This window comes from Camelus bactrianus, chromosome 9 (assembly GCF_048773025.1).
Source record: "Camelus bactrianus isolate YW-2024 breed Bactrian camel chromosome 9, ASM4877302v1, whole genome shotgun sequence".
In the NCBI taxonomy this organism is placed as follows: Eukaryota; Metazoa; Chordata; class Mammalia; order Artiodactyla; family Camelidae; genus Camelus; species Camelus bactrianus.
This window is the reverse complement of record NC_133547.1, coordinates 3351000-3376334: the sequence shown is the minus strand read 5'-3', so window position 1 is coordinate 3376334 and position 25335 is coordinate 3351000. Positions and strand designations below refer to the sequence as shown.

General features: G+C 50.3%; 2 protein-coding genes across 5 annotated transcripts; one reads left to right on the top strand and one right to left on the bottom strand.

Moving 5' to 3' along the window:
• Positions 1-232: 232 nt before the first annotated feature.
• On the top strand, positions 233-5937 carry RPS9 (ribosomal protein S9). 2 transcript variants are annotated; one of them, XR_006727252.2, is made up of 6 exons: positions 233-270; positions 524-645; positions 866-988; positions 4535-4721; positions 4809-4983; positions 5699-5937. XR_006727252.2 is itself a non-coding variant. In XM_010961870.3 (5 exons), the coding sequence occupies exons 2-5, from the start codon at positions 549-551 to the stop codon at positions 5874-5876; spliced, it is 585 nt and encodes a 194-aa protein (XP_010960172.1). In that variant the 5' UTR covers positions 234-270; positions 524-548; the 3' UTR covers positions 5877-5937. The 2 variants fall into 2 exon arrangements, 1 of the variants encoding a protein (XP_010960172.1); XM_010961870.3 differs by lacking the exon at positions 4809-4983 and having other exon boundaries at positions 234-270.
• LOC123618795 (leukocyte immunoglobulin-like receptor subfamily B member 3) lies at positions 5929-13999 on the bottom strand. 3 transcript variants are annotated; one of them, XM_074369099.1, is made up of 11 exons: positions 11940-13999; positions 11718-11753; positions 11262-11546; positions 10473-10754; positions 9860-10159; positions 9413-9463; positions 8443-8559; positions 8027-8069; positions 7917-7951; positions 7640-7692; positions 5929-6927 (listed from the first exon to the last, which is right to left on the bottom strand). In XM_074369099.1, exons 1-11 carry the CDS (start codon positions 12010-12012, stop codon positions 6781-6783), a joined length of 1422 nt encoding a protein of 473 aa, XP_074225200.1. In that variant the 5' UTR covers positions 12013-13999; the 3' UTR covers positions 5929-6780. The 3 variants fall into 3 exon arrangements, with proteins under 3 accessions (XP_074225200.1, XP_074225199.1, XP_074225201.1); XM_074369098.1 differs by lacking the exon at positions 11940-13999 and having other exon boundaries at positions 11718-11926; XM_074369100.1 differs by lacking the exons at positions 7917-7951; positions 11940-13999 and having other exon boundaries at positions 11718-11926.
• Positions 14000-25335: the final 11336 nt, after the last annotated feature.

The window sequence follows — 25335 nt, the reverse complement described above, 5'->3', positions numbered from 1 at the left end:
AAGGCAGAAAGGCGCCCTCACTTCTCACCAGATGATGCTCGGACCCGCTGTCTGGTACAGACCGGGTCAGGTAGAGACCGGGTCTTACCGGCTTAGTACGGCGCTCTAGCCCAACCTCTCGTCTCGACTGCTTTTTCCGCCCGCCAACGCCTCTTCTGATTGGTGCAGTGTGCGTTGTGCGTGCCGACGTCACGAGACGGCGGCGAGTCTATAAGAGCGAGGCTGGAGACGCCGTACGCCTCTTTCTCAGTTACCGGAGCCTGGTTGTAGGTGAGGTGTGGTGCAGTATTCTTTAGTCCTTGCGTAGGTTGTTGGGTCTTGTGGGCCATCCGGGCTTTAATGAGTATGGTAAAGAGGTTGGAAGTGAGATGAGGGTGGTTGGAGAGTGGTGAGGATGGTACAGGTTACAAAAGCTTCTCGCGGTTTTCGCGAGACCTTCTCTGGGAGCCACGAGGTTCTAACGGGGTTATGGGACTGCGCAGGCGTAGCTCAGAGTCCTAATAGGCCACTCCTTCACGCACAGGCACAGACGGTTAAACGGAGCCATCATGCCGGTGGCCCGGAGCTGGGTTTGTCGCAAAACCTATGTGACCCCTCGGAGACCTTTCGAGAAGTCCCGCCTCGACCAAGAACTGAAACTGATCGGTGAGTGGCTAAGGCAAGGTTTCTGCTTCCCGGGTCGGGGAGAGCTAGCACGTGGGTGAGGCCGCTCACGTGCTCACTCTATTCCAGTCCCCTGGTGTGCCTCCCTTCGTCGTCCCCAAATTCGAGACCTTTCATTGTTTAGATTTTCTGTATCCTGAAGTCACCAATCCTACTTTTGCACCAATCCGTGAGACTGAGCATGTTTGCCCACCCTTTGCAGGCGAGTATGGGCTCCGGAACAAACGTGAGGTCTGGAGGGTCAAATTTACCCTGGCCAAAATCCGCAAGGCTGCCCGGGAGTTGCTGACCCTGGATGAGAAAGACCCGCGGCGTCTGTTTGAAGGTGCGTATCTGAGCCCATAGGAAAGGACTGAGGGTCAGAGCTGCTGCTGCTACTGTTACTTCTGGAGTGGTCCAGCGATCAGAGGTGTTACATGGGGCAGGTGGAGCTAGCTTGTGGGGTAGGAAAATGGGCCTGGATCCAGATCCCTGTCCATTTCCTTACCTGTGGCTTTGGTTTACCCAAACCTCGGACTTCACTTTCTCTTCATTAGAACTAACATTGCCAAGCAAGCTTGGGTACCTGGCTGTATCTGTACATAGTATAGCAAAACGGTACTGCTCCTTGTGTACATATCTTGTTCTCTAGTGGTGGGAATAGTCGGTGAAGTTTCTGAAATGTGGGATGGTTCTAGCAGGGAGGGAGCTTGAATATGTACATTTGCCTGCTTTAGCAAGGTAGTCAAGGATATTTAGTCAAGGCCTGAACAGGAGAGGAGCTGTGCATTTCACAGGGAAGAACATTTCAGGTGATGATTTTGGAGGGTATGCAGATAATATGGTAACTTAAGATGAAAGAAAGATTGTGGTAAGATACACATAAAATTTTCATCTTTTAGACTCTTAGGTCTTAAATTCCTACTTTGAGGTGGAGAATTAATGGAGGACTTTTGAAAGCAACAGTTGACATCACTTAGATTGTAGTAGGACCTCTCAGATTGTCAGATAGCTATACTATTAAAATAGCCGCAATTTTATAAATGCTTTTTTCTAAGTTCTTGGTGTCTGTTAGTCTGCACAGGCAGGCTTGTAGGGACTACTGATACGACTCTTGTTTCAGATGAGCAGATGGTTAGACCTCCCATCATAGGGGCACTGGAAGGCAGGTTCCAGAGTCCAGGTGAACCGGGTTGGAATGAGAACTTTAGAGGAAACTTAGGGAACATAACCAAAAGTTGAACCAGTGTATCAGAAGTAATTAGTGGTCGCTCGCTCTCTTTCTCACTCTTGCTCTCTGTTATGCTCATCTTCTGAGATGGCCATTTGTCTGTGGAGTCTGTATCCACTTTTTCTTTAAGCTGAACAGCCCTGCACCTCTTGGCTTCTCTCCCTTTCACCTTTCTGAAGTGGCCCACATTCTGCCTGTGGAGTGTGTGTCTCCTAAGTCTTTTTTCCTTATGAGATACAGACTGCACTCTGTCTATGGAGTGTGTGTATCTCTAAAAAACTTACTTTCACTTTACCAAAAAAAAAATTTGTAAACTTGGTTAGTACGTTGTACATTGTGTCTTTGGTGTGGAAGAGATACATGTATAGTTTGTGTTTCTAACAGATGTGAGTCTGGCTGTAAATGGTTCTGTATCTTATAAGAGCTTATTAAATTTTTATTTATTTTTGTGGGGAGAGGTAATTAGGTTTATCTATTTTAATGGAGGTACTAGGGATTGAATCCACGTCTTCCTCCTGCATGCTAAACACTCTACCTTTGAGCCATACCCTCCCTGCTTTGTGGTTTTGATTTACATTACTGTTGCATTAGTTACCTTGAGCACTTTTTTAGTGTGCCTGTTGGCCATCTGTATGTCTTTGGGAAAATGTCTATTCAGATCATCTTCCCATTTTTCAATTGAAGGTTTTTTTTTCCTGCTATTGCGTTGTATGAGTTACTGTATATTGTGGATATACCCCTTATTAGATACATGATTTGCGAGTATTTTCTCCCATTCCGTAGGTTGCCTTTTCATTTTGTTGGTAATTTTTCCTTGGCTGTGCAGAAGCTTTAGTTTGGTGTGGTCCCACTTGTTGATTTTTATTTCTGTTGCCTTTGCTTTAGTGTCATTCATAAAATCATTTTCAAGACTTAAGTCAAGTTTACTGTCTTTCTTCTAGGGGTTTTATGGTTTCAGGTCTTCATTCAAGTCTTTAATCCATTTTGAGTTATTTTTTGTGTGTACCGTGAAAGGTGTTCGGGTCCAGTTTCGTTCTTTTGCGTGTGACCCCAGTTTTCCCGGCACCATTTATTGGTTGAGCTGTTCTTTTTCATCTTTGTATATTCCTGGTTCCTTTATGTAAGTAAATATATTGACTATTAATGTATGTGGGTTTGTTTCTGGGCTCTTTATTTTGTTCCCTTGATCTTTGATCAGTTTTTATGTTGCCAACAAACTGTTGTGATTACTATAGCTTTGTAATATTTAGTTTGAAATTAGGACACATGAAGCCTCCAGCTTTGTTCTTTCTCAAGATTGCTTTGGCTCTTTGGAGTCTTGTGGTTCCGTACAAATTTAAGGGTTATTTTTCCGTGAAAAATGCCATTGGAATTTTGATAGGGATTCATTGAATCTGTATATTGCTTTAGGTAGTTTGGACATCTTAATTGTTCCAATCCGTGAGCACAGAATAGTTTTCCATTTACTCGTGTCTTTAACTTCTTTCATCAATGTCTTACTGGTGTACAGGCTGTTCACCTCTTAGGTTAAATTTATTCTTAGGTTTTTTTGTGTGTATGTGAAGTTGTAAATGGCAGAATTTCCTTATATCTTACATTCAGCATTTATTCAGTGTCATATTTTGAAGTGGGGTGTTGGGAAGACATGTAGGTTTCTCCATTTAGACTATCTCCTGTCAAGTCTGCTTGGAAGACTTTGTCATCACAAAGTCAGCCAGCTTTCCTTTAAGCTTTGCCTGGGGGTGAGGGGGAGGTAGTGGTGCTTTTATCCCCCTGTCAAGGTGTTGTTAGTGATAATCTTGTGCTGATGAGCCCAGTGATGACAGTGAGTGGGAGCCTAGGGGCCTCTAGGGGGCAGATTTGTCTCCAGCATCCCCAAGCAGGCCAGAGTATTGGTCAGGAGCCATGGGCTTTGGACACTGACGGGCAAGTGGCAAGGCCCTCTGTGCCTGGAGTTGTTTGGTGAAGGCAGGTGCTGGCATCTGCTGGATTCCTTTCTGCTGTACATGGCCAGTTATTTCCAGATTGTCGTCTTTTTAGTAGAAAAATCTGGGTGATAAATGAGTGATGTGTACTTGGCTTGTGCCCAATCTTCTCTCATGCCTAGAAGTTAGGTACTGATTCTGTTCTAATTATAAGTAAAGAAGTGGTTTAGCCTCATGTTTGATTCATAGGACTTTCTTGACTCCAAAATATTCCCCCTCAGCCGCTGTGCTGTGTTGTGAGAGTGATGTTTAGGAACGGCAGCGCTGGGACTTTGGCAGATGAATGCTAAGTCCTTTGAAGGGGATTGTCTCAACAACTCTGGAAGGTTGTTTTTTAGGTGAGTAGAGGTGTATGTGGTCACTGCCCTGCGTGGTGAGATGGGTAGTCAGAGTGAGCTGCCTCAGGGGAGTGTTAGGGCGACATGAATGCATAGTGGCTGGGTTTGAACTGGAAGCCCGCGCTCAGCCCACACACTGAATCAGCTCTCCCATCCTAGTGACCTGCCTTGGGTGGCGCGAGTTACAACAGCGCACGTCCTAACGCGCTGTGTCCTGTATCAGAATCAGCTGTTACTTCCCACTGTGCACCAGCGTGGTGTGGAGGTAGAGGGCTTGACCCCCAGGAGCCTGAGGTCAGCCAGAACGCTGAGTCCGTGCTGCTTTCCCCTCCCGCCAGGTAACGCCCTGCTGCGGCGACTCGTCCGCATCGGGGTGCTGGACGAAGGCAAGATGAAGCTGGATTACATCTTGGGCCTGAAGATTGAGGATTTCTTGGAGAGACGCCTGCAGACCCAGGTCTTTAAGCTAGGCTTGGCCAAGTCCATCCACCACGCCCGCGTGCTGATCCGCCAGCGCCATATCAGGTACCACCTCTGGGCTCCCTGAGCCTTCCTGCCCCCTCCCCTTGGATGCTTGCCCTCTCTGAGCCTGCTGTCCCTATCTCTGTGCAGCCCTCGGAGGTGATGAAGGTGTGAGCTCACCTCAAGGGTACAGACTGACCCCTACAAACAGCTCATGGGGGCACTGGGGGCAGCCTCATCCCCCCATAGCCCAGCGCAAGGGTCACTGCGGCTGGAGCCGTACACCTTGCGAAGGTTTCCGCCAGGCATGCGAGTAGCTGGACAGGTAACAGCGCTTGGTGTGGCCAGTTGAGAGAAGAGTCTTGGGCCTCAGCTGGCTTGGGAGGGTCCAGCTGTCTAGTGGGTCCCTCGTGAGGTCGTTGGTGACCCTGGCAATCACAGGGTGCTTTTGCACTGTCACTCTTACTCGGTGAGCTCAGTGCGGTCCAAGGTCCAGTACTCAAGGTGGCAGCTGGGTCTTTATCTGGGTGCTCAGTTTGCTGTTTCTGTAAGATGGGCACCATTCACGGGATGCTGCATGCACCCAGCTTCTGCCTCAGCCTTTCATTAACCCTGGGACCTCTGGGTAATATCCTCACATTTCTTGTCAGAAATGTTTTCATAGAACCTTTCTGTACGTTGCTACTTCAAAGACGTTGAAAGTACACCTGATAATGAAGCCCAGGGTCTGGCACGGTTTAGAACATTTGAGAAGCAGATCTTGGGTTTACATAGGCGCTGCCGCCTCACCTCCTGCGCTCTGGGCTTGGCGGTTGCTTGTAAATCTGCCCACTTGTGTATGGTGGGGGTGTAGAGCTCATCTTGGCCGTGTCTGTGTGAGTTAGATGGTGCCCGAAAGCTCTCCTTGGAGTCAGGAATGCCCTTCTCATGGTTGCTTCGGGGTCAGTGCGGCTGTAGCACCAGCCCTGCAGAGCACTGGTGGAGAGGGGCCTGTCTGGCCCTGTTTCCCCATCCCCTTCCCCTGCCGCCCCTCCCTCCAGGGTCCGCAAGCAGGTGGTGAACATCCCATCCTTCATTGTCCGCCTGGACTCTCAGAAGCACATCGACTTCTCCCTGCGTTCTCCGTATGGGGGCGGCCGGCCAGGCCGCGTGAAGAGGAAGAATGCCAAGAAGGGCCAGGGTGGGGCTGGAGCCGGCGACGACGAGGAGGAGGATTGAGCCCACCCATCCCCTGGCTAGGTTCCCAGTCAGATAATAAAAAGAGATGAACACTTGAGAACTGGTGTTTATTGGTGTGCCTCTCCCTCCTCCAAACGTACACCCTCCTGCGGGGGGGACATGCGGGCTGGGTCCTTGAGCTGGTTTCTGTGGTGCTGCTGCCGGTGTGCAGAGAGGGCCCGGTACCTTTGTTCAGTTACTTGGGACCACCTGCAGGACGGTTGGTGTGCCTCCCCGCACCCCATGTCATAACAAGCATCTCTGCACACCACTTCATTATCACCGTGGGGGACTGAACAGTGCTGGGAAGGTTCTTTCAGACAGAACCACAGGAAATTGCGTGTGGGGGCGAGGAGGAGTCATTTCCAGGTAGAGCAAGGAGGGGGGCCCTGCTCCCCTCCCCCTGCGATGGGAGTTTCCGGAGACATTCATGGTCACAAGGGAGGCAGGCTTCCCTCTTCTCAGCCTTAAGCTGCTTCAGGAAGGAAGGGGCTTGTCTCAGGAAGTGAGACACACTTGAGCATTAAGCAACCTCAGTGACTGGGCACTAGGCCCCTTCCTGGGGCTCTGATGTTAGCTGAGTGGCGAGCTGCACAGTGAGGGCTTGGGGTCCTTTGCTAAGTGGCTGTGAAGCCTGCAGAATCCACGTCCTCACAGCCTGGTGCTGGATAGTAGGCCCTCCCTTCGCCCCAGGGTCTTGATAGCAGCTCCACGGGGTCCGCAGTCAGCTGGGTGTTTTTGGTAGGGACCAGGGACCGCAGGTAAGACCAGTGCTGCGTGATAATCCAGGATGTTCCTGGAAGCAGTTGACCTGCAGAAGCTCCTAGTGGTTCACGACAGGCCAGCATCTGCAAATTCAGTCCCTGGAGTGCAGGGTGGCGGTGGGGGGTCTGGGTCCGCTGGGCTAGTGGATGGCGAGTGTGGCGTACACGCTGGGCTCTGCGGACGGCTCCCCCGACAGGGAGGGAGGGGGTGCAGTCGTCTCCTGTCTGAGGGTCGAGTGGTTCAGCTGGGCATAGGTCACATCCTGGGGGGCTTCAGGTGCGGCAGCCTGCAGTGATGGGGGGAGAGGCATGAGACGGGGGAGTCGGGCCTAGGAAGAACGGATGCACTCCTTGAGGTCTTAGCCATCAGAGCCCTCTCTGCTAGAAACACAGGGATGGTCTCTGAATCTTGGCTCTGCATCAGTCTGTAGCTTTCAGCCTGTGACAGCTGACTTAACATGTGAGTTTGGTGCTGGAGAGGGGTCAGGACTGGACAGAGGAGTAGGGCATGGTGCCGCCAGCATGGAGGGACAGTCAGACTCCACTGCACTCTGCAGGAAAGTTGGATCCAATCCCTGGGGTGTGCACAGGAGCTGATCTTCACCCAAGTGAAGTAACAGCCGAGGTGTATCGTTGGGGCTCACACAACCTGGGGACAGCCAAGGGCTGAGCAAGACTAGGACCCTCTGTGGATTTCAGAAGGAGCCTCTCTGGCCCTCTCTGGGCCTCTCTGCAGGCCTAGGACTTAGTCCCTTCGTGCGGGACACAGACTGTTGAGCCCTAACCTTTAGCCCTGCCAGCTCGACTTGAGCATTCAACAACTCAGTGGTCAGAGGCCAGCCTAGGAGGCCAAGTGTGGGGTTGCAGCAACTGGGAGGGCAGCGTGCTTCCCGAAGGGAGAGCCTGCCAGGAGTTGAGTGGCATGAGGGTGCATCACCCACTGGATCTAACAGGAACAAGGAGGCATGGGTGCCCTGGTCGGGACCAGAGGGAGCTGACCTGACTGTCCAGCTGTCTGCTGTCCTCCGGCTCTGTGTCTTTCACGACAGCATCTGGTGGGGACAGAACAAGGGTGTCCCATCTCTTGCCAAGATTCCCTGAGATCTCACACAGCAGAGGCCCCGAGAGGGTCAGTGATGAGGCCAAAGCCACACAGTACCAGATTTGAACTCTCACCTCCAAGCCCAGAACCATTTCCAACCAATCTCCGGTCTCCACTGCTCAACCCATAGTCTGGCCCTGCCTCCTCCCCCTGGGATAGACCCCCTTCACTCACACAAGTTCTCCTGGACATCGAGAGCTGGGCTGGAGCTGGGGGAGGGGGAGGAGTATTAGGGGCAGTGAGGGGCCTTGGCTGGGCTGGGGGCTCTTTGGGAGGGGTCTCACCTCTTCTGCTGGCCTCTGTCCTTGGGCACTGATGTTGCAGCCACTGCAGGAAGTTGGAAATCAGCCTCCAACCCACCCCAGAACCCTTCCCCAGGGTTACATTAAGATCTGTGAAGTCCAAGAACTGAAGAGATTACAATCCCCTCCCACCGCCATGTTGAATTCAGGAGAAAGATCTAAACCATAAAATACAAAACTTGCGTGTGTTTTCAAACATTTTGTAAGTTTGGAAAAGCTGAAAGAATACTCTAAAATACTTCCGTGTACACTCACATTTCATCTCTTCATTTTAGATTTTCTCATTGGGAGATGTTGGAGTTTTTCTAAGCTGACCTCACCCACCTCTGGTTCCCCTTTGGCTGGTGCCCTAAGCGACACCTCCTCCAGTGGCCTGGGTCCCTCGGTTCCCTACTCACCCAGCTTCATGCATCTGTCCTGACGCTGATGTCGGATGAGGAGGAAGAGGAGGAGGAGGAGCAGCAGGATGAAGGCCACCGAGACCCCGATCAGAACATTCAGGTACGATTTGAGACCTGCGGCACCGGGGACGTCACGAATGAGCCAACAGTGCCATTTAATTGAGCGCCTTCTGTGTACCGATGCGTGCTGGGATCTGTGCATTAATCTCTAATCCTCAGGACAGTCGTGCAGCCCCCCGCCCCCAGTCATCATCGCCCCCACCCATTTTATAGACAAGGAGACAGGCACAGAGGAAAATCATGTGCGCCTGGTCACCCAGCCTGGACATGGCGGAGTGGGCATTGGAACCCAAGACTATGGGCTCCCTTGCTTTTATTTAGATTATTTTTTATTCTGTCCCCCACAGGCAGAACACCAGTGCAGAGACTTGTCCGTCAAACCCAGTCCCTCCTCCTCTCCAGCCCCACCCAGATCCGTCTCCCACCCTGCAGAGACCTGGCACCACCCCAGCTCCCTGGGGCCTGTGTGGACATGTGTGTATCTGAGAAGGGCAGGAGGGAGGGCTCCGGCCTTCTTGAGCTCTAAACAGGGCCGAGCCCTGTGCTGAAGGCTTTCGTGTCGAGGCAGGTGGCGGGAGTCCTCTTCTACGAAGGGCGAACGTGGACTCTGCAAGGAGCACTTGTCCCAGGTCCCGCAGTTGGGAGCAGTGGGCAGGGTGACTTGCTTGCCCTGACCTCTCCCCAGCCCCACAGCTGCTCCTTGGAGGGCTGAGTGCCCCTGAGTTTATGGAGGAGAGTCAGACACCGCTGGTGTCCCCACACACACAATGTCAAAGCAGCTTTGGTGCCCTTTGCAATCGGAGAAGTTGGTCCCAGTGAGAAGGAACCTTTCTCAGGCCATTATCTCAGGCAGTGGCTGAGCAAAGACCAGAACTGAGCTTCTCCCTACACAGAGACCCTCACTTACCCGTCTGTGGGCCTGACTCTGCAGTTGGGGGGAGCCGGTCCTCAGAGCTTCCTGGGGGTCAGGACAGGGATGAGGGGTGGGGGCTGCCTCTCCCCATGTCAGCCCACTGCTCCTCTCCCAGGCTGGACCCAACACTCCCTTTCCATGACTCCCCACCCTCCATCCATCTGGCCTCAGAGCCCCGTGGTTTTCCCCCACCCCCGCCCCTGCTTTCTCCTTCTGGGCAGCCCTGAGCCCTCTCTAGCCTTCTTCCACCACCCGGAACATATCGGGATGAAGGATGAGGATGGTGCAGGGAAGGGAGCTGCTCTGGCTTTTTCCTTCTTTCTGAGAATGGATTCTCTCCTTTAGTGGCCCCCTCACTCCCATCCCAGCCCAGAGCTCCTGTGGGGACAGGACCCTAGACTGACCAGGAGGACACATAGGGCCAAGACTGGGGCTCCTCACCTGAGATCAAGAGTTCCAGGGGGTCGCTGGGCTGTGACAGCAGATAGGGGGAGGTGCTGAGTGAGCTGTAGCACCTGTAGGTCCCATTGTTGGCTGAGGTCACAGGACTCAAGGTGAAGTTGGCCTGAAAGGGTGCAGCTGTGTCCTGCAGACGAAGGTGCTGGGGAGGAGACAGTGACCCCTCCCGGGACAGAAGGAAGGTATCCGACCAGGTCTCAGAGCTGCACTGCAGGGTCACGTTCCCTCCCCAGGGCACCGAGGCCCCTGGATGGGCTGAGAGGGAGGGTTTCTTGTACATTCCTGGGGAGAGGAAGGTGTGATGTGTGGAGAGCCACCCACTCCCCATGCATGCTTGACCCGGAGCTGAGGGACCACTGTCCTCTCCCCAGGGACCCTGTCTGTGACCCTCTCTCAGCTCCTCTCAGCCCCTCTGTGTGGTCTCTTTTACCTCCAGGCCCCCACTCCCCCTTTCTCTCTCTGCCCCCTAAACCACTGCCCTACCTCAGCCTTTCCTCCAGGCCCTTATCCCTGGACCCCTTCACCACCAGGGTGACCCCGGGCCCAGCACCCTGAGCAGATAATGAAGACATGAGGCAGGACAGGGGCTCCTCACCTGTGATCAGGATGTCCAGGGGGGCGCTGGGGGCCGACCATGTGTAGGAATGGTAATGTCCACCATAGCATCTGTACGAACCTCCATGGCTGTGATTCACACGACCCAGGGGGAAGTCAGGGCTGCGCTGCCCCTCAAGACGGAGGGGAGTTATGAGCCCCTTGTCCTTGGTCAGAGCAAATCTGTCAAAGCTGGCCTCTGAGTGACACTGGAGGGTTAGGTTCTCTCCCCAGAGCACCAGTGAGCCCGGCCGGGCTGAGAGGGAGGGCTCCCTGTACATGCCTGGAGAGATGGGGACGGCGGCACTGAAGGGACACACACCCCACATTGCTCACTGGGGCTGCATGAGAGTCCTATCTGGTCGCCCCCAAGCCTCCTGCCAGTGGTTCTGCCCCAGGAGGCCAGTGTCATGGGCCCTCCATCACCCCCACGGCTCACATAGGGAAGGGAGTTGGGAGAATCATAGCATTGTGGGTCCCCCCAGGAGAGAGGCCTGTCCCTTCCATAGCTCCCACAGTTCCTGGGTGTCCTGTGTCGGGGCGGGGCGGGGCCTCCCTCCTTCAGCAGGTGCCCGGGCAAACCGTGAGCCGCAGCAGAGGGACACGCTCCCTCCTGACGCCACCACAGGGCTTGGGTGGGCTGAGAGGGAGGTGCTCCGTACCCCTGGGGGGGGAGGGGGCTGTGCTAAAGGGGGACTGTGCGGGGAGAGGTCCCCCTGAGCCCACACTCTGCCCCCTCTGCCTGTGAGGAGGAGCCCACAGTGGGAGGGGCCCGGCCCCTCCCTGTTACCTGTCACCGCCAGGGGCAGGGGGTGGCTCCACTCTGACCAGCGGGTCCCCCTGCGATATGCACACTGATACAGCCCTGCAGTGTCTGAGCTCGAGTGTTTAAAGAAGAAACCGACCATGTTACTGGAGTCCTGTGGGGTCTTAGTCTCCCAGAGTCTAGAGGCATCCCTTTTATACAGACGGTAGACATCAGCCCACTGAGACCCCTGACACCAGATGGTCACAGGGCTCCCCTTGGTGACCGTGGGGCCTGGGTCAGCCCAGATGGAGGATTTGGGGAGGACACCTGGAAAGGAATCAGACCTGAAGTGTCAGGAGTGGCCTTCTGCCCTCGGTGTCCCCAGATGTTCCTCCAACACCCCTCCCAGACTGGCCACCATCAGCCCAGACCCGCTGTGCTCCCGCAGATGACCAGGGGGGCTGTTGGGTCGAAGCAGAAGGACTAGGGGGGACTCACCTGCCTGTATGTGACCCCACAGGTCCCAACACAGCCCTGGAAGAGAGATCCCTGTGAGCGTCCATGCCCCACCACATGCAGACGCTCCAGGCCTGGTCTGGACCCTGAGTGCTGGGGTCAGATCTGGGGCTGAGCCCACCTCCCCCCGCCCCTGCATATGCGGTCCCCACTGAGCCCCCTGAGTCCTGAGGCCCCTTCCCTCTTCTCTTCCCCAAAGCTCACCGAGGCTGAGAAGGGCAGTGACTGTTGGTAAAGTGGCGCCACCGCCCATGGTCCCCAGCCGTGCAGATGACATACACAGTCCACAGAGCCAGCAGGGCAGACAGATGCGCGGGGCGTGGCCAGGTCACACGTCACAGGTTCCTCCTCAGCCCCACTGCGCTCTCCCTGAAAGGCGTGCTGAGAACAGCATTCTCTGGGAACCTTTCGGGTCAGATCTGAGGCTCACTAGATCCCTGCACACTCTGCCTGCCTGCCTGCCCTGCCTCCACCTCGTGTCAAACGCAAACGCAGAGAGTGCCTTAACGGCCCAGGGCAGGGCAGGAAGAGACGCGGGGCCCAGGAGCCGGCCCAGTACCTGTCCAGTTCTTCCTCTGCCACCTATGTAGGCGGTGTGATCTGGGCAAGTCACTTCCCTTTCCTGCGCTTCTGTAAGTGCAGACCTGATTCCTTTCTTTCATCAGTAGTCCAGTCAGTCAATGTTTGTTGAGCAATGACCGTGTTCGGTCATGGGGCCAGCCGCTGGAGGCACATTGTTGGGGCTGACATTCCTTCCCTGAACTCATGGGGCCCAGATTCATGAACAGAAGTTACAAACATTTGCATGGCAAACAGTTCAAGACTGTTACAAGTTGGAAGAAAAAAAGAAAACAAAGGACAATGAGATTCATTAACAGGTAGATGCCGTGAAACCTGGGTCCTGGTTGTGAGGGCCCCTTCTGGCGGTAGGGTGAACAGCAGTTGGCCTGGGGGCTTGTGCTGGCGGAGGCATCCTTGCCCAGGAAGATCCTGAGCTGGTCTCAGGAGTGAGAGCCATCAGGAGAAGGCTGGAGCCTCATCGAACAGGACCTCGAGTACGTGTAAGAATGTTGGCTTTGATCTTTAAAGCACTGGGAAGATTTTAAGCAGCAGAGAATACGAACATTTTTCTATTTTGAGAAGACTACCCCACGTAGCAAATGTAATGTGGGAGGGCTCTCCTGGTAACTAACTCTATCAATGGTGAAGCTCCAGCGTTAATCTCCATCCCGGCTGGTGTGTGGGTCAATATTTTAGGGCGTTCACGTGGTTGCCTCATGTAACCCTTACACAAACCTGGAACGCAAAATGTATTTGTAGTAGAATGGAGAAGGAAGGCTTCTTGGGCTGGCAGGTGGGGGAGAGTTGGCGCCACTCAGTCTGGCGGAGAGAAGGCACAGACTTGTTAAGCAGCTCTGTGTACGCGTGTGTCTGGGGCAGATGTGGTTGACTGTGGCGAGTTTGGTTGTGGAGGGAGAGCTGTGTTTGCTGGGGCTGGCGAGTGTAGCTCAGGCCTGGTCCTTCACAGCCTTGAGCATCAGCTGGGGCACCTGGACTTGGTTTGGAAGGCGGAAACTGTTGGAAGGGTTTCGAGCAGGGCAGGTTCAGACCAGATGGGGTTATAGGCTGTCCTTGGCGGCGGTGAGAGGAATGAGCTGGAGTCAGGAGTGGGGCCTGGACTGTAGCGCCAGGACAGAGGCTGGTGGGGTGGCATGGACAGGACGCCTGGAGTCGTGTGGTGGATCAGGGACACTGTTAAGAAGGGCTCACAGCCTCCCTTTTCACCCCCGCCCCTTCGGAGACGGCCCGCGCGCTGTCTGTGGAGCGTGTACCTACTTTTACTTTAACCTGAGTACCCAACCCCCACACCGCTTCCCTCGCCTTTCTCTTTCCTTACACTCTCTGCAGTGTGTATCTCTCCAAATAAACATCTACCTTTACTCAAAAAAAAAAAAAAAAAAAAAACCAGGGGCTTCACCGGGCACAGTGTGTGGGTTTGGTGTTTGGGCGTGAAGTGCCGGACGGGGAGGAACTGGAGGCGCCGCCACGCTCTGCCGAGCCTGCCCGGGGCAGCCAACCGGCCGTCACGGGAGGGCGGCCCCGGGCGAGGGGGCGGGGCCTTGCCGACTGACGCCCTTCGGGGAGGGGCGGGCAGCCCTGGCCCTCGCCCCGGGCTGCGGCGGTTCTTCCCCCGAGCACTTCCTTTCACTGACTTCCTTGCTTCTATAATTCATCTTTTTCCGTCGCCCTTCTTCAAAACCTCTGAGCTATTTCTGCTTTCTCAGTGCCCCTTCCTACCCCTGGGCAGGACTCTCGTCTCATACTGAGTTCTTTGTCCAGGTATCGTGTGAGAGCACAGGCTGGAGGGGAAAAAGATTTTAAAAAATGAACACAGGCTCTGTGAGACAACTTATGTTATTTATCTCCCAGCAAAAGGAGAATATCAATGAAGAAAAAAAATTTTTGAGGAAATAAGTAGCTGACCATTTTACAGATTTGTTGAAAGTCATAAAATTACACGTCCAACATGCTCAGCAAATGAAAAATAGGATAAGCTTTAAAACATGCTCACACACATCACCATCATAATCAAACCACAGGGAAAAAATTGAAAACATCCAGAGAAAAGTGCCACATTACATACAGAGGAAAACCAATTTGAATAAGCACAGATTTCACGTCAGAGACCACTGTGCTTGGGAGGTTTGTAGTTCTGAGAGGCAAGAAGAGCCAGCCTGGAACTCTTCTGGACATATTATTCAGAAATGAAAGCAAAATAATCATTCTTAGAGGAAGGAATACAGAGAATTTGTTGCCTGCAGACCTGCTCTAAAAGAAATGGTGAGGTACGTTCTTCAGGCAGAAAGGAAATAATTCTAGAGGGAAACTTGGAAATTCAACAATAAAGGCAGCAAAAAGTGGCAGATACCTAGGTCAACAAAGTAGCATATTTTTGTCCTCTTAACCTCTTTAAAGGATGCATGGCTGTTGAAAGCAAAGCTAACAATGTCTGGTGGGGTTTTTAAGTGTGTAAGCGGAATGCATACAACAACCACAACGTGAAGCGCGGGGAGAGGAGGGGGAAAGGAACTGCACGGTGATGAGGTTTCCACGTTTGTCTGGAAGAGGCAAAATATTAACTCTGTGAAATTAGGTGTGTGTATTGTAATGCCTGCAGCAGCGACTTAAAAAATAACATACAAAAAGTTACAGTTACAACACCAGCAGATGAAATGGAACACTAAAAAATACCCCAAAAAGCCAAAGTAAGGCATGGAAGCAAAACTGGAAGAGCAAGCAACAGGGGGACGAAAGAGAAATAGTAAAAGGGCAAACCTAAATACAGCCTTGTCAGTCATTACGTTAAGCATGAATGGTGAAAGCTCAATTAAATGGCAGAGATTGTAAGACTGGATTGACAGGACCCAACTCCGCAGTCCACACGAGGGTCGCTGTAATACAGTGATGTAAATTTGACACAGCATTGTAAAAAGACTATAACTCAATAAAAATGTTTAAAAAAAAGGATAAAAGTAAAAGGATGAAAGAATGTATTATGCAAACATTAATCCAAAGAAGGCTTTTGTGGTTGCATCAGTTTCCTGTTGCTGCTGTAACTAATTGCCATGAACTTAGGGCCTTTAAACAACACAGATTTGCTGTCTTCCTGTTCTGGAGGTCACAAGTACAAAGTCAGCCTCCCGGGGCTAATGTCAAGGTGTCAGCAGGGCTGGCTGCTCTTAGTTTCTCTGTCAGGATCATCTGTCTCCCTGCCTTTTCCAGCTTCCAGAGTCCCTGCAGGACTTGTCTCGCAGCCCCTTCCTTCCATCTCTCCAGCCTCCGTCAGCACATTACCTACCTCTGACTCGGACCCTTTTGCCTTCCTTACAAGAAGCCTTGTGAATACACTGGGCTCACCCAGATTAGCTGGCATAATGTTCCATCTCAAGATACTTCATTTAGTCACCTCTGGCAAGCACCTTTCGCCATGTAAGGGGTCATATCCACAGGTACCAGGGACTGGAGCTTGGACGTCTTTGGGAACAGGGGGGAAGCAGCACTGTCTTCCGCGGTGGCTATACGGTGCCAGACAGTGCAGTAAACTATCCCAGAGACTTCTGAACGAGGAGGTTACCAGGGATAAAGAAACACACTACATGAAGATACCAAGGCCGATTCATCAAGAGGACGTCATCCTAAATGTATGCACGCAAGACCACCGGGCTTCAAACACATAAAGCAAAAACTGACAGGAATGAAAGGACAGACAGATAAACTGACAGTTGCAGTCAGGGGCTTTCAGACCCCTCTCTTGGTGGTTCATAGAGCAAAGAGATGGCCAATCAGCAAGGGTGTCGAGAGCCGTGACGGTGCCATCAACCAGCCTGACCTGCTGGCACACAGAGAACACTTACCAATGGTAAAATACGCTTTTTCTAAGCGTACGTGGAATATTGGCCAAGACAGTCTTTATCCTTGGGTATAAAACAAAGCTTAACAAGTTTAATCAATATCACATATCATTTCTTTTCTGACCCTAATGGAATTTAAGTTAAAATCTATTACTAGAAAGATATCTAGAAAATCTTCAACTATTTGAGAACTAAAACCACACTTCTAAATAATCCATGGGGCAAAGAGGAACTCAAAAAAAATGGGAAAATATTTAGAACTGAATGAAAATGAAAATGCAGCACACTAACCTTGTGGGATGCAGCTAAAACAGTGTTTAGAAGGAAAGTAAGGCCAGCAAGTGCTCGTATTAAAAAAAAAAAAGTGGTTTCTAACCACTAACCAAAGTTTCCATTTTAATACCCAAGAAAAAGAAGCACAAACTCATCTCAAAGTAAGCATAATAAAGTGCAGACACCTGTGACCCTGAAAGCAGAAGACAGTAACACAATTGAAACCCAGAGCTGACTGTTTTAAAAAGGCCAGTAAAATTGACAAACCTCTAGGCATAGTAATCCTGGAAAAAAGAGAAGACACAATTTGCCAATTTTTGGAATGAATGGAAAGGACATCACTACAAACCCCGCAGACATTAATAGGATAATAAGGGAATATTACAAACAATTCTGCACCATAATTTTTACGACTCGAATGGAGCAACTCTTGAGAGACCACCAAAACTCACTTAGGAAGTAATCTGAATATTCTTTAAAAATATTAAAGGCGTTGAATTTGTAGTTAAAACAGCTTTCCAACAGAGAAAACGCCTGGCCACAGTGGCTTCACTGGCGTATGCTACTAAACATTTATGGGAAGAAATAATACAGTTTCACACAATTGCTCCCAGAAAATAGAAGAGGAGGAAACACTTTGCAGCAGTTGTATGAGGTGAGTATTACTCCAAACTCAAATCAGACGAAGGCAGTACAAGGTAACAGGGCTACGGACCAATATCCCTCAGGAACATAGATGCAAAAATCCTCACCACGATATTGGTCAACAAAGCCAACCATATCTGAAGAGGATAACACGGCACAAGCAAGTACGGTTTATCCTCGGATGCCAGCCTGGCTCAACATGTGAAAACCAGTAAGATTAATCCACCATCTTAACAGACTTAACAAAGAAAACCCACATCATTCTGTAAGTATATGGACACAAAGATCTGATGAGATAAAATGCCCAGCTGTGTCGGAGCAGAAAGGAGCGTCCTTAATTAGAGAGCCCCTAGGGTCTGCGTTTCACTAGCGTCATACTGAACACTTTCCCTCTGTGACTGGGAACAAGACAGTGGTGCTCTCGCAACTTCTGTTCAGAAGTGGCCACCGTGGTGAGACGAGTGGAAGGAAGCCGAGGCACACAGACTGAAATGGAAGGAGAGGAGCTGTCTCTATTCCCAGTCCACGTGCTCCTGTGTGGAGGAAATCTACAAAGGAGCTTCTATAACCGGTAGGTGAAGGAGCAGGGTCTCAAGATAAAAGATCAGTATTCAAAAACCAATTGATTTGATTCTACAAATTAACAAGGAACAACTGGAAATTAAAAATTAAAACAATACTATTTACGATAGTACCGAAACCCATAAACATGTAGGGATAAATGTAAGTATGTACGTGTAAGATCTGAAGGCTGAAAACTGTAATACTTAGCTAAGAGAAATTAAAGAACAAAACAAAAGAGATACACCACATTCATTGATTGAAAGACTCAATATTGTTATCAGCTCTCTCTAAATCGACCCGCATTCAAGGAAACTCCAATCAAAATCTGAACTAGCTTTTGTAGCAATTGACAAGCTGATGCTAAAATGTATATGGAAATACAAAAGAGCAAAAATAGCGCAACAATTTAGAGGAGGACTAAACTTGGACGTCTTACTCCTCACTTTTCTATGGAAGGAACAAAGGTAATGGACGCTGTGGCATTTGCATAAGGATAAGTAGGCAGAAAATAAATAATAGGGATCTCAGAGGTAAACACACACATATGTGATCGACCGACTTGTAACAAAGGGACAGTACTTCCTTGAGGAAAAGATAATCTTCTCAACAAGTGTTTCTGGAAGAACTGGATATGTGTTTGGAAAAAAATTCGCCTTCACTACCTCACACCACACAGAATGAGTCACGTGAAACGGATCATAGATCTGACCGCAGAAGTCAAAATCATGAAGCACCTCAAAGAAAACATGAAAGAAAATCTTCAAACCTTGCATTAGACACACGTTTCTCAAGAAAGTTACAAAAAGGCCAAACAATAACCAAAAAAGATTCGTTGGATTTCCAAAATTAAACACTTGCACTTCAAAAGGCAGCGTCATGTAATGGAAGAAACCAGCCTCGACCAAGAGGAAAGACGGGTTTTGTACGCATACGGCATGTGTGCGGGATAAAGGGTTTGTGTGTGGAATAAGTAAGGACTCCTACAAATAAATAATAATAAAACCTTCCCACACGAACAAAACAATTTGAACAGACATTTATCAAGAGGAGATACATAAATGAGCAGTAAGCACATGAGAGGCTGACTACAAGGTCACCATGGAGCTTCAGTAGTGACGACAGTTTTTTACATGCTGACTGTGTGACAGTTGCTACACGCATCTCTACACTGGCCAACGCTGATCAAACTGCACACTTAACGGGGGTGCCTCCTGTGCCTCGGTATGCACACAGGCACGTGCTGGTCAGGCCCAATCAGTGCCCGCGGCACCCACCAGGGACGAAATCCACCCACAACCACATGTCTGATCTGCTTCCAGGAGGAATGACACAACATTAAGGACTCAGTGTGCGTTTCCACGGCTGACACGGTGGACCTCCTGTGGAGTCTGGTGGGGTCACTTAGTGAAAGGCGGTCAGGCCGTGATTCCAGGCTCGTGACCGGCCTGCGTCTCGGCCACCATGGCCATCCTTCAGAGGCCCATGTGAACACGGAGGGCAGAGGCTGGCTGACGTGCGCTGGACGAGCCGTCCTGTCCCCTTGGTTATTGAGGACCTTGTCCACAGTGGGGCTCTGCGGGGGACGTTACCGTCTCATTCACAGACCCAGGTGCATTGCCCCCAGGCATACACACTTCTCCTCCCCGACGGCCTGTCTCCTCCCAGTCAGTTCTGCTCCTTCTAGTCCCCTGACTATCTCGGCAGGGCATCTGCGCCATCCCCGGGGCCGTGTACATCCTCACATCTAACCTGTTTTCTTTCCACACCCAAAACAGCATTAGCTTGTCATCACCCAGACGTCTGCCCCTCGAACGTGTTTTCTCTCGTCAGTATCCTTCAGAGGTCCCCGAGTAGGGCTGTGGAGCAGCACTGTTCCCAGACCTGGCACTGCCCAGGCACGATCCAGGCCACCAAGCTGTAGAGGGAGAGGTGTCGCTGTGACAGGGCCAGGTCCGGAGGGGCCATCTTTGTGCGACTCACCTTGTCCTCTGCACCTGTCCCTGGCCCCCGGCTTGCCACACTCATCCAGCAGTGAGAATGACAACACCCAGCTAGCTCATCCCAGAAAGTTCCAGTTGCTCGGACATGATGTCTCTGTGAGTCATTCAGTGTCTTGTTGGGGACCAGGGGCCTGTCAGGAGCAGTTTTTAAGTGGCGTCCAGCTCTCTGTTGCAGGTGGTGGGTGTGAGGACATGAACCCACAGGCTCTGCCCCTGGGGCTCGGCAGAGGATTGGCACAGCCTCCAGGCACACACAGACACTCGTGGCACCACGGGATCTGGTGGATTGCGCCACTGGGGCCACGGGGTCCTCGGGCTGCAGCCCCAAGCCGCTGCAGAGCCCCGTCCTCCCGCGGGCTGCCCTCAGACCCGCAAGCTTCTCGGTCCCCGGAGCGGCCACCTGCCTTCTCGGGTAGGGTACGTGCCACTTCCATGACCCAAGGATGCGTACCTGGACGTGGGCCTCTTTCTTCGTGGTGGGTGTTGCAGGGGTGGTGGCAGCTGCCTTACTACACAGGGTGCGCCTGGGCGGGCCTCAGGGAACAGGACCTCTGTAAAGTTCACTGTTCTGGCAGGCTCTGCATCTCTGAATTTCTCTTTTCTTTAAAAAAAAAAAGTCTGGAGGGGAGGGCATAGCTCAGTGGTAGAGTGTGTGCTTAGCATGCACAAGGTCCTGGGTTCAATCCCCACGACTGCCATTTAATAAATAGATAAATAAATAATAAATAAATAAACTTAATTACCACCCCCAAAACACACACACACACACAAAACACCACCACCATCGACAACAAACAATTTTTTAAAATCTCACCTTATGGACTATACACCAGAGCAACAGAGCGCTGGGCACCCTCCACTCCTCAGGTCCAGTGAATGAGATGCCATCAGTGTTGTGGACGAACGTGGTGTCCTGCCCGTGGCCAAGATGCGGAGGGTCGCATTTGGCCGATGCTGTGAAGGAGGGAGAGTTAACTTGTCTCTGGGCGGAGTGTGAACAGGTCTCACAGTCCGTCCCAGGTGAAGAAAAACTGCTTCTCAGTCACCAGATCCACGGCCATGTAAGAATGATCAGAAGCTGCGTGATTCTGTTCCAGCAGAACTGCCCACGCAGCGCAGCAGCCATGACAGGGCTGGCACTTGGTGAAGCCATGGCAGCCATCCGTCAGCCACCCCGATGCCTTCGGTTGTGGCCGGAGCCAGGTTGCTGTGTTAGGCGGGTACAGCCAGCTCTGCTCTTGCCCCCGAATGCAGAGTTGTTTCTGATTTCCTGTGCAGGCCGTGTGAAAGTTGTACTGTTGAGTTTACAGATTGTGCTTCCTTTCTTTAAAGACCATGTGACTATGTTTTGGAAGTTGACTATGTGACTTTATGGTTCAGCATATCTTTTCAAGTCTTAAAAAAAAAATTCCGTGTTTGGGCACATTCTGGAGTTAGTCTGGCCTTACTACGAAGGCGTGGCTCTTCCGGGTGTGTCTCGACCGCCCCGAGAGTCCCACAGCTTCTTTATACTGCATGGAATTCGAACATCTCCCATCACTGAGCAAGGCAGCTCCGGGAGTTAAAGCGAAACTTTGATTTATCCCTGTTTCTTAAAATGTTAGTAAGTTAACAAAAGATGCAAACATCACTGGGTGACAACGCGGCTGAGTTGGTTTTGGTTGCCTCAACATTTGAAAGTGGTTGTGAGGCAAGTGCTCCTGGAGGAAACGTAAGTGGGCCGTGTGGACGTTCTGTCCTCTGCGCTGTCCTCGGGTCCCACTTTGGTTTTCCCGTTCTCCTTTCTTGCTTCCTGATGTTGCAAGAGCCGTCCCTTCATCATTTCCTCTCTGGCCGTTCATCTGGGGGAGGTCTGCTTGAGGTCAGTCCTCTCAGTTTTCCTTCCCCCGAGAGCGGGTCTACTTCCCCTTCGTTCCTGAGGGACGCTCTCACCACCTGTAGAACCGGGGACGACTGCACCTCTCTCAGCGCTTGAAAGCTTGCTTCCTGCCTCCACGTTCCTGTTCCGGATGAGTCCGTTGTCACTGGAGTGGGGGTTCTCTCCACAGCGAGGTGGCATTTCTGTCTCGCTGCATTCAAGGAACCTCTTCCTCTTTTCTTAGATTGTGATGAGTCTTGGTGTGCATTTCATTGGGCTCATCCTGTTTGGTTGGGCTTCCCTGGGTTTCATGGATGCACAGAATGCATAGATTTATGAGTTTTGCCAAGTTTTGGGAAATTTCAGCCATTATTTCTTGAGTAGTTCCCCAGTCTTGTCCTCTTTCCCCTGTCCTTCTAAGACTCGGGTCCCAGGTATGTGAGATCTTTGAGACTCCGTTCATATTCTTTTCCAGAATATGTGCTCCCTGTGGTTCAGACTGAGTAATTTCTTTTTTTTTTTTTTAATAGACTTAAGTTTTAGAGCAATTTGAGGTTCACAGCAGAATTGAGCAGAAAAATACAGAGTTCCCACATAGCCCTCCCCACCCACACATATGTACTCCCCTCCCCTCAACACCCCTCATCAGCGTGGCATATTTGGTACAATTGATGTACAAACATGGGTACATTATTATCAACCAAAGTCCACAGTTTACTTTAGGGTTCACTCTTGATGTACATTCTATGGGTTTTGCCAAATGCTTAATGACATGTAGCCACCACTATAGTGTCATACACTAATAATTTCATTGCCCTAAAAATCCCTGTCAAAATACTCGCGACATTCCTCACAGAACTAGAACAATTCCAAAATTTATAAAGAACCACAAAAGACCCTGAACAGCCAGAGGAATCCTTTGTAGGTCTCTTTTTTTTTTCTCTTTCTTCTTTTTATTCCTTTTTCTTACAGTTTGATGACTAGAGGTCCTTTAACATTTGCTGTAAAGCTGGTTTGGTGGTGCTGAAATCTTTTAGCATTTGTTTATCTGTGAAGCTTTTGATTTCTCCATCCAGTCTGAACGAGAGCCTTGCTGGACAGAGTGTTCTTGGTTGTAAGTTCCCCCGTGCATCACTTTAAGTATATCGTGCCGCTCCCTCCTGGCCTGTAGAGTTTCTGCTCAAAAATCAGCTGGTAACCTTATGGGAGTTTCCTTGTATGTTATTCGTTGCTTTTCTCTTGCTAATTTTAATATCTTCTCCTAGATTTTTGTCAATTTGATGCCTGTGTGCCTTGGTGTGCTCCTCTTTGGGTGGATCCTGTGTGGAGCTCTCTGCGCTTCCTGGACTTGGGTGACTGTTCTCTTTCCCAAGTTGGGGACTTTTTCACTGATTATCGCTCCAAAAAATTTCTCAGGTCCTTTCTCCCTCTCTTCTCTTTCTGGGACCCCTATAATGTGAATGTTAGAGCGCTTCATGTTGTCCCAGAGTGCTCTTAAACCGTCCTCATTCCTTTTTATCCTTTTTTCTGTTCTGAAGTAGTGATTTCCAGTAATCTGTCTGCTAAGCTCACCGATCTGTTCTCTTGCCTCATTTATTCCATTCTTGGTTCCTTCTGGTGTGTTACTCATTTCAGTGATTTTATTCTTCAACTCTGTTTACATATTCTTTATTTTTTCAAACTCTTTGCTAAAGACTTCACTCTGTGCATCTATACTCCTCTTGAGTTCTCTGAACATCTTGGCCATCATTACTTTAAACTCTTTCTTGGATAAATTACCTATCTCCTCATTACTTACTTCTTCTGGGTTTTATCTTGTGCCTTGGCCTGGGAGATATCCCTTTGCCTCCTAATATTGTCTGTCTTTCTATGTGTTTGTGGATTCCTTCCACAGGCTTTGTAATAATTGTTTTCTTACTTCTGGAATCTGCCCCTGGTGGATGAGGCCCGACTAGAGGCTCATGCAGGGTTCCTGGCAGGAGGAGCCAGGGCCTGCCCACTGCTGGGTAAAGCTTGGTCCTGGACCCCTGGTGTGTAGGGCTGTGTCTAGAGGCCTTTGTGGCTCAGGAAGCCTGCTGATGGGTGGGGCTGTGTTCCCACCCTGTATGTTATTTGACCTGAGGCTTCCCTAGGGCTAGGTCTTGGTGCTAATGATCCAATCAAGATGTCAGCCTCCAGGAAAGCTCCTGTAGATGAACACTCCCAGAATGCCCGCCACCAGCTTTTGTGTCCCCTGGGTGAGCCGCAGCCGTACCCCACGTCCCCAGGAGACCCTCCAAATCCAGCAGGCAGATCTGGCCCAGGTTCCTGTGAAATGACTGCCTCTGCCCTTGGACCTGGTGCACATGAGTTTCCGTGTAAGCTTCTGAAGCTAATGGAGTCTCCATTTCCCCTAGGCCTGTGGGGCCCCCGGAGCCAAGCCCCCCGGCCTTCAAAAGCAGATGTCCTGCGGTCTCCTCCTCCCAGTGCCGGGACCTGGGCTGGGGAGCCTGATGTGGGGCTCAGAGCTCCCACTCCTGTGGGGGGGCCTCTGCGACTTAACTGTTCTTCAGCTTGTGGGTCACCCACCTGGGTGACCAATTATATCGTGAGCACGCCCCTCCTACCGTCTTGCTGTGGTTCCCTCTTTATGTTTCCAGTTGCAGAAGATCTTTTTTGCTAGGTTCCAGTCTTTTTTCGACGGCTGTTTAGCATTCAGCTGTGGTTTCATTGTAGTCATGAGGCAAGGCGAGCTCGTGGTCCTACCACTCCGCCATCTTGGCCGGAAATAATCTGCCTGCATTCTTGTTTGTTGTGCACGTGCCACCCAGGAGACTTCCTGTGCAGTGGAGGGTCAGGGATACATACTTCTGTTTCCTCCTGGTCTAAATCTGGAAGTCTGAAATGCAACTGATTTTTATATATTGATGAGGTACCCAGTGACATTAGATAAAATCACCTTCTAATTAGAATAATAGATCCTTACATTGTTTTACATGCACACACTTTTGTAATCTGTGAGCAATACGGTTTACATCCCTCGGTGTTGGTCGTTTCTTCCAGGGCCCTGCTGAATGGAAGAGTAATGGTGAACAGTCTCTTCTGTTTCAATCACAGACAGAAAGAGTGCACATTTTCACTTTTAAAATTGATTTCTGTTGTAGATCTCTAAAGATGCTTTGATTGGGAATTTGGGATTGGCTGATACAAACTACTATATACAAAATAGATAAACAACGAGTTCCTACTTATAGCAGAAGGAACTATATTCAGTGGCTTGTAGTAACCTGTAATGAAAAAGAATATGAAAAAGAACATATACATATAGCGCTGTGCTGTACGCCAGAAACTAATACATGGTAAATTAAAAAATTTAAACAAAGATGCTTTCATAAATGATAGGAAATTCTGTTTCATTTCTGAGTTTTTTAATTAAAAACTGGTGAAGTATTTAATCAAAAACTTTCCATTTTTTGATATGATTATTTATTTCTAGACTCTTCTTTTAACATTGGAATTATGTTCGTTGCCTTTTGAGGACGGAACCAACCATGCATTCCTGAAAAAAAAATACCTGCATGGTCGTGATATATTATCCATTTTATATATCGATGAAGCTTGTTTGCGAATACCTTGTTTAGGAAAACAGGAAACAGACAAACAGCTTCTTGTGGTTTTCCCTGTCTTGGTGTTTCCTGCCAGGTTTCGGCGTCTGTTTTTCTCTGGCCCGATGAAATGTGTGGGGGCGAGTGGTCCTTTCCTTCCCTGTTCTCTGGAGAAGCGTGTTTAAGTTTGCTGTGTGTGTGGAATGTCCATGTGCGTGTGTGTTTCATAAGCACATACGTGTTCAGAAGAGTGACCAGTGGAGC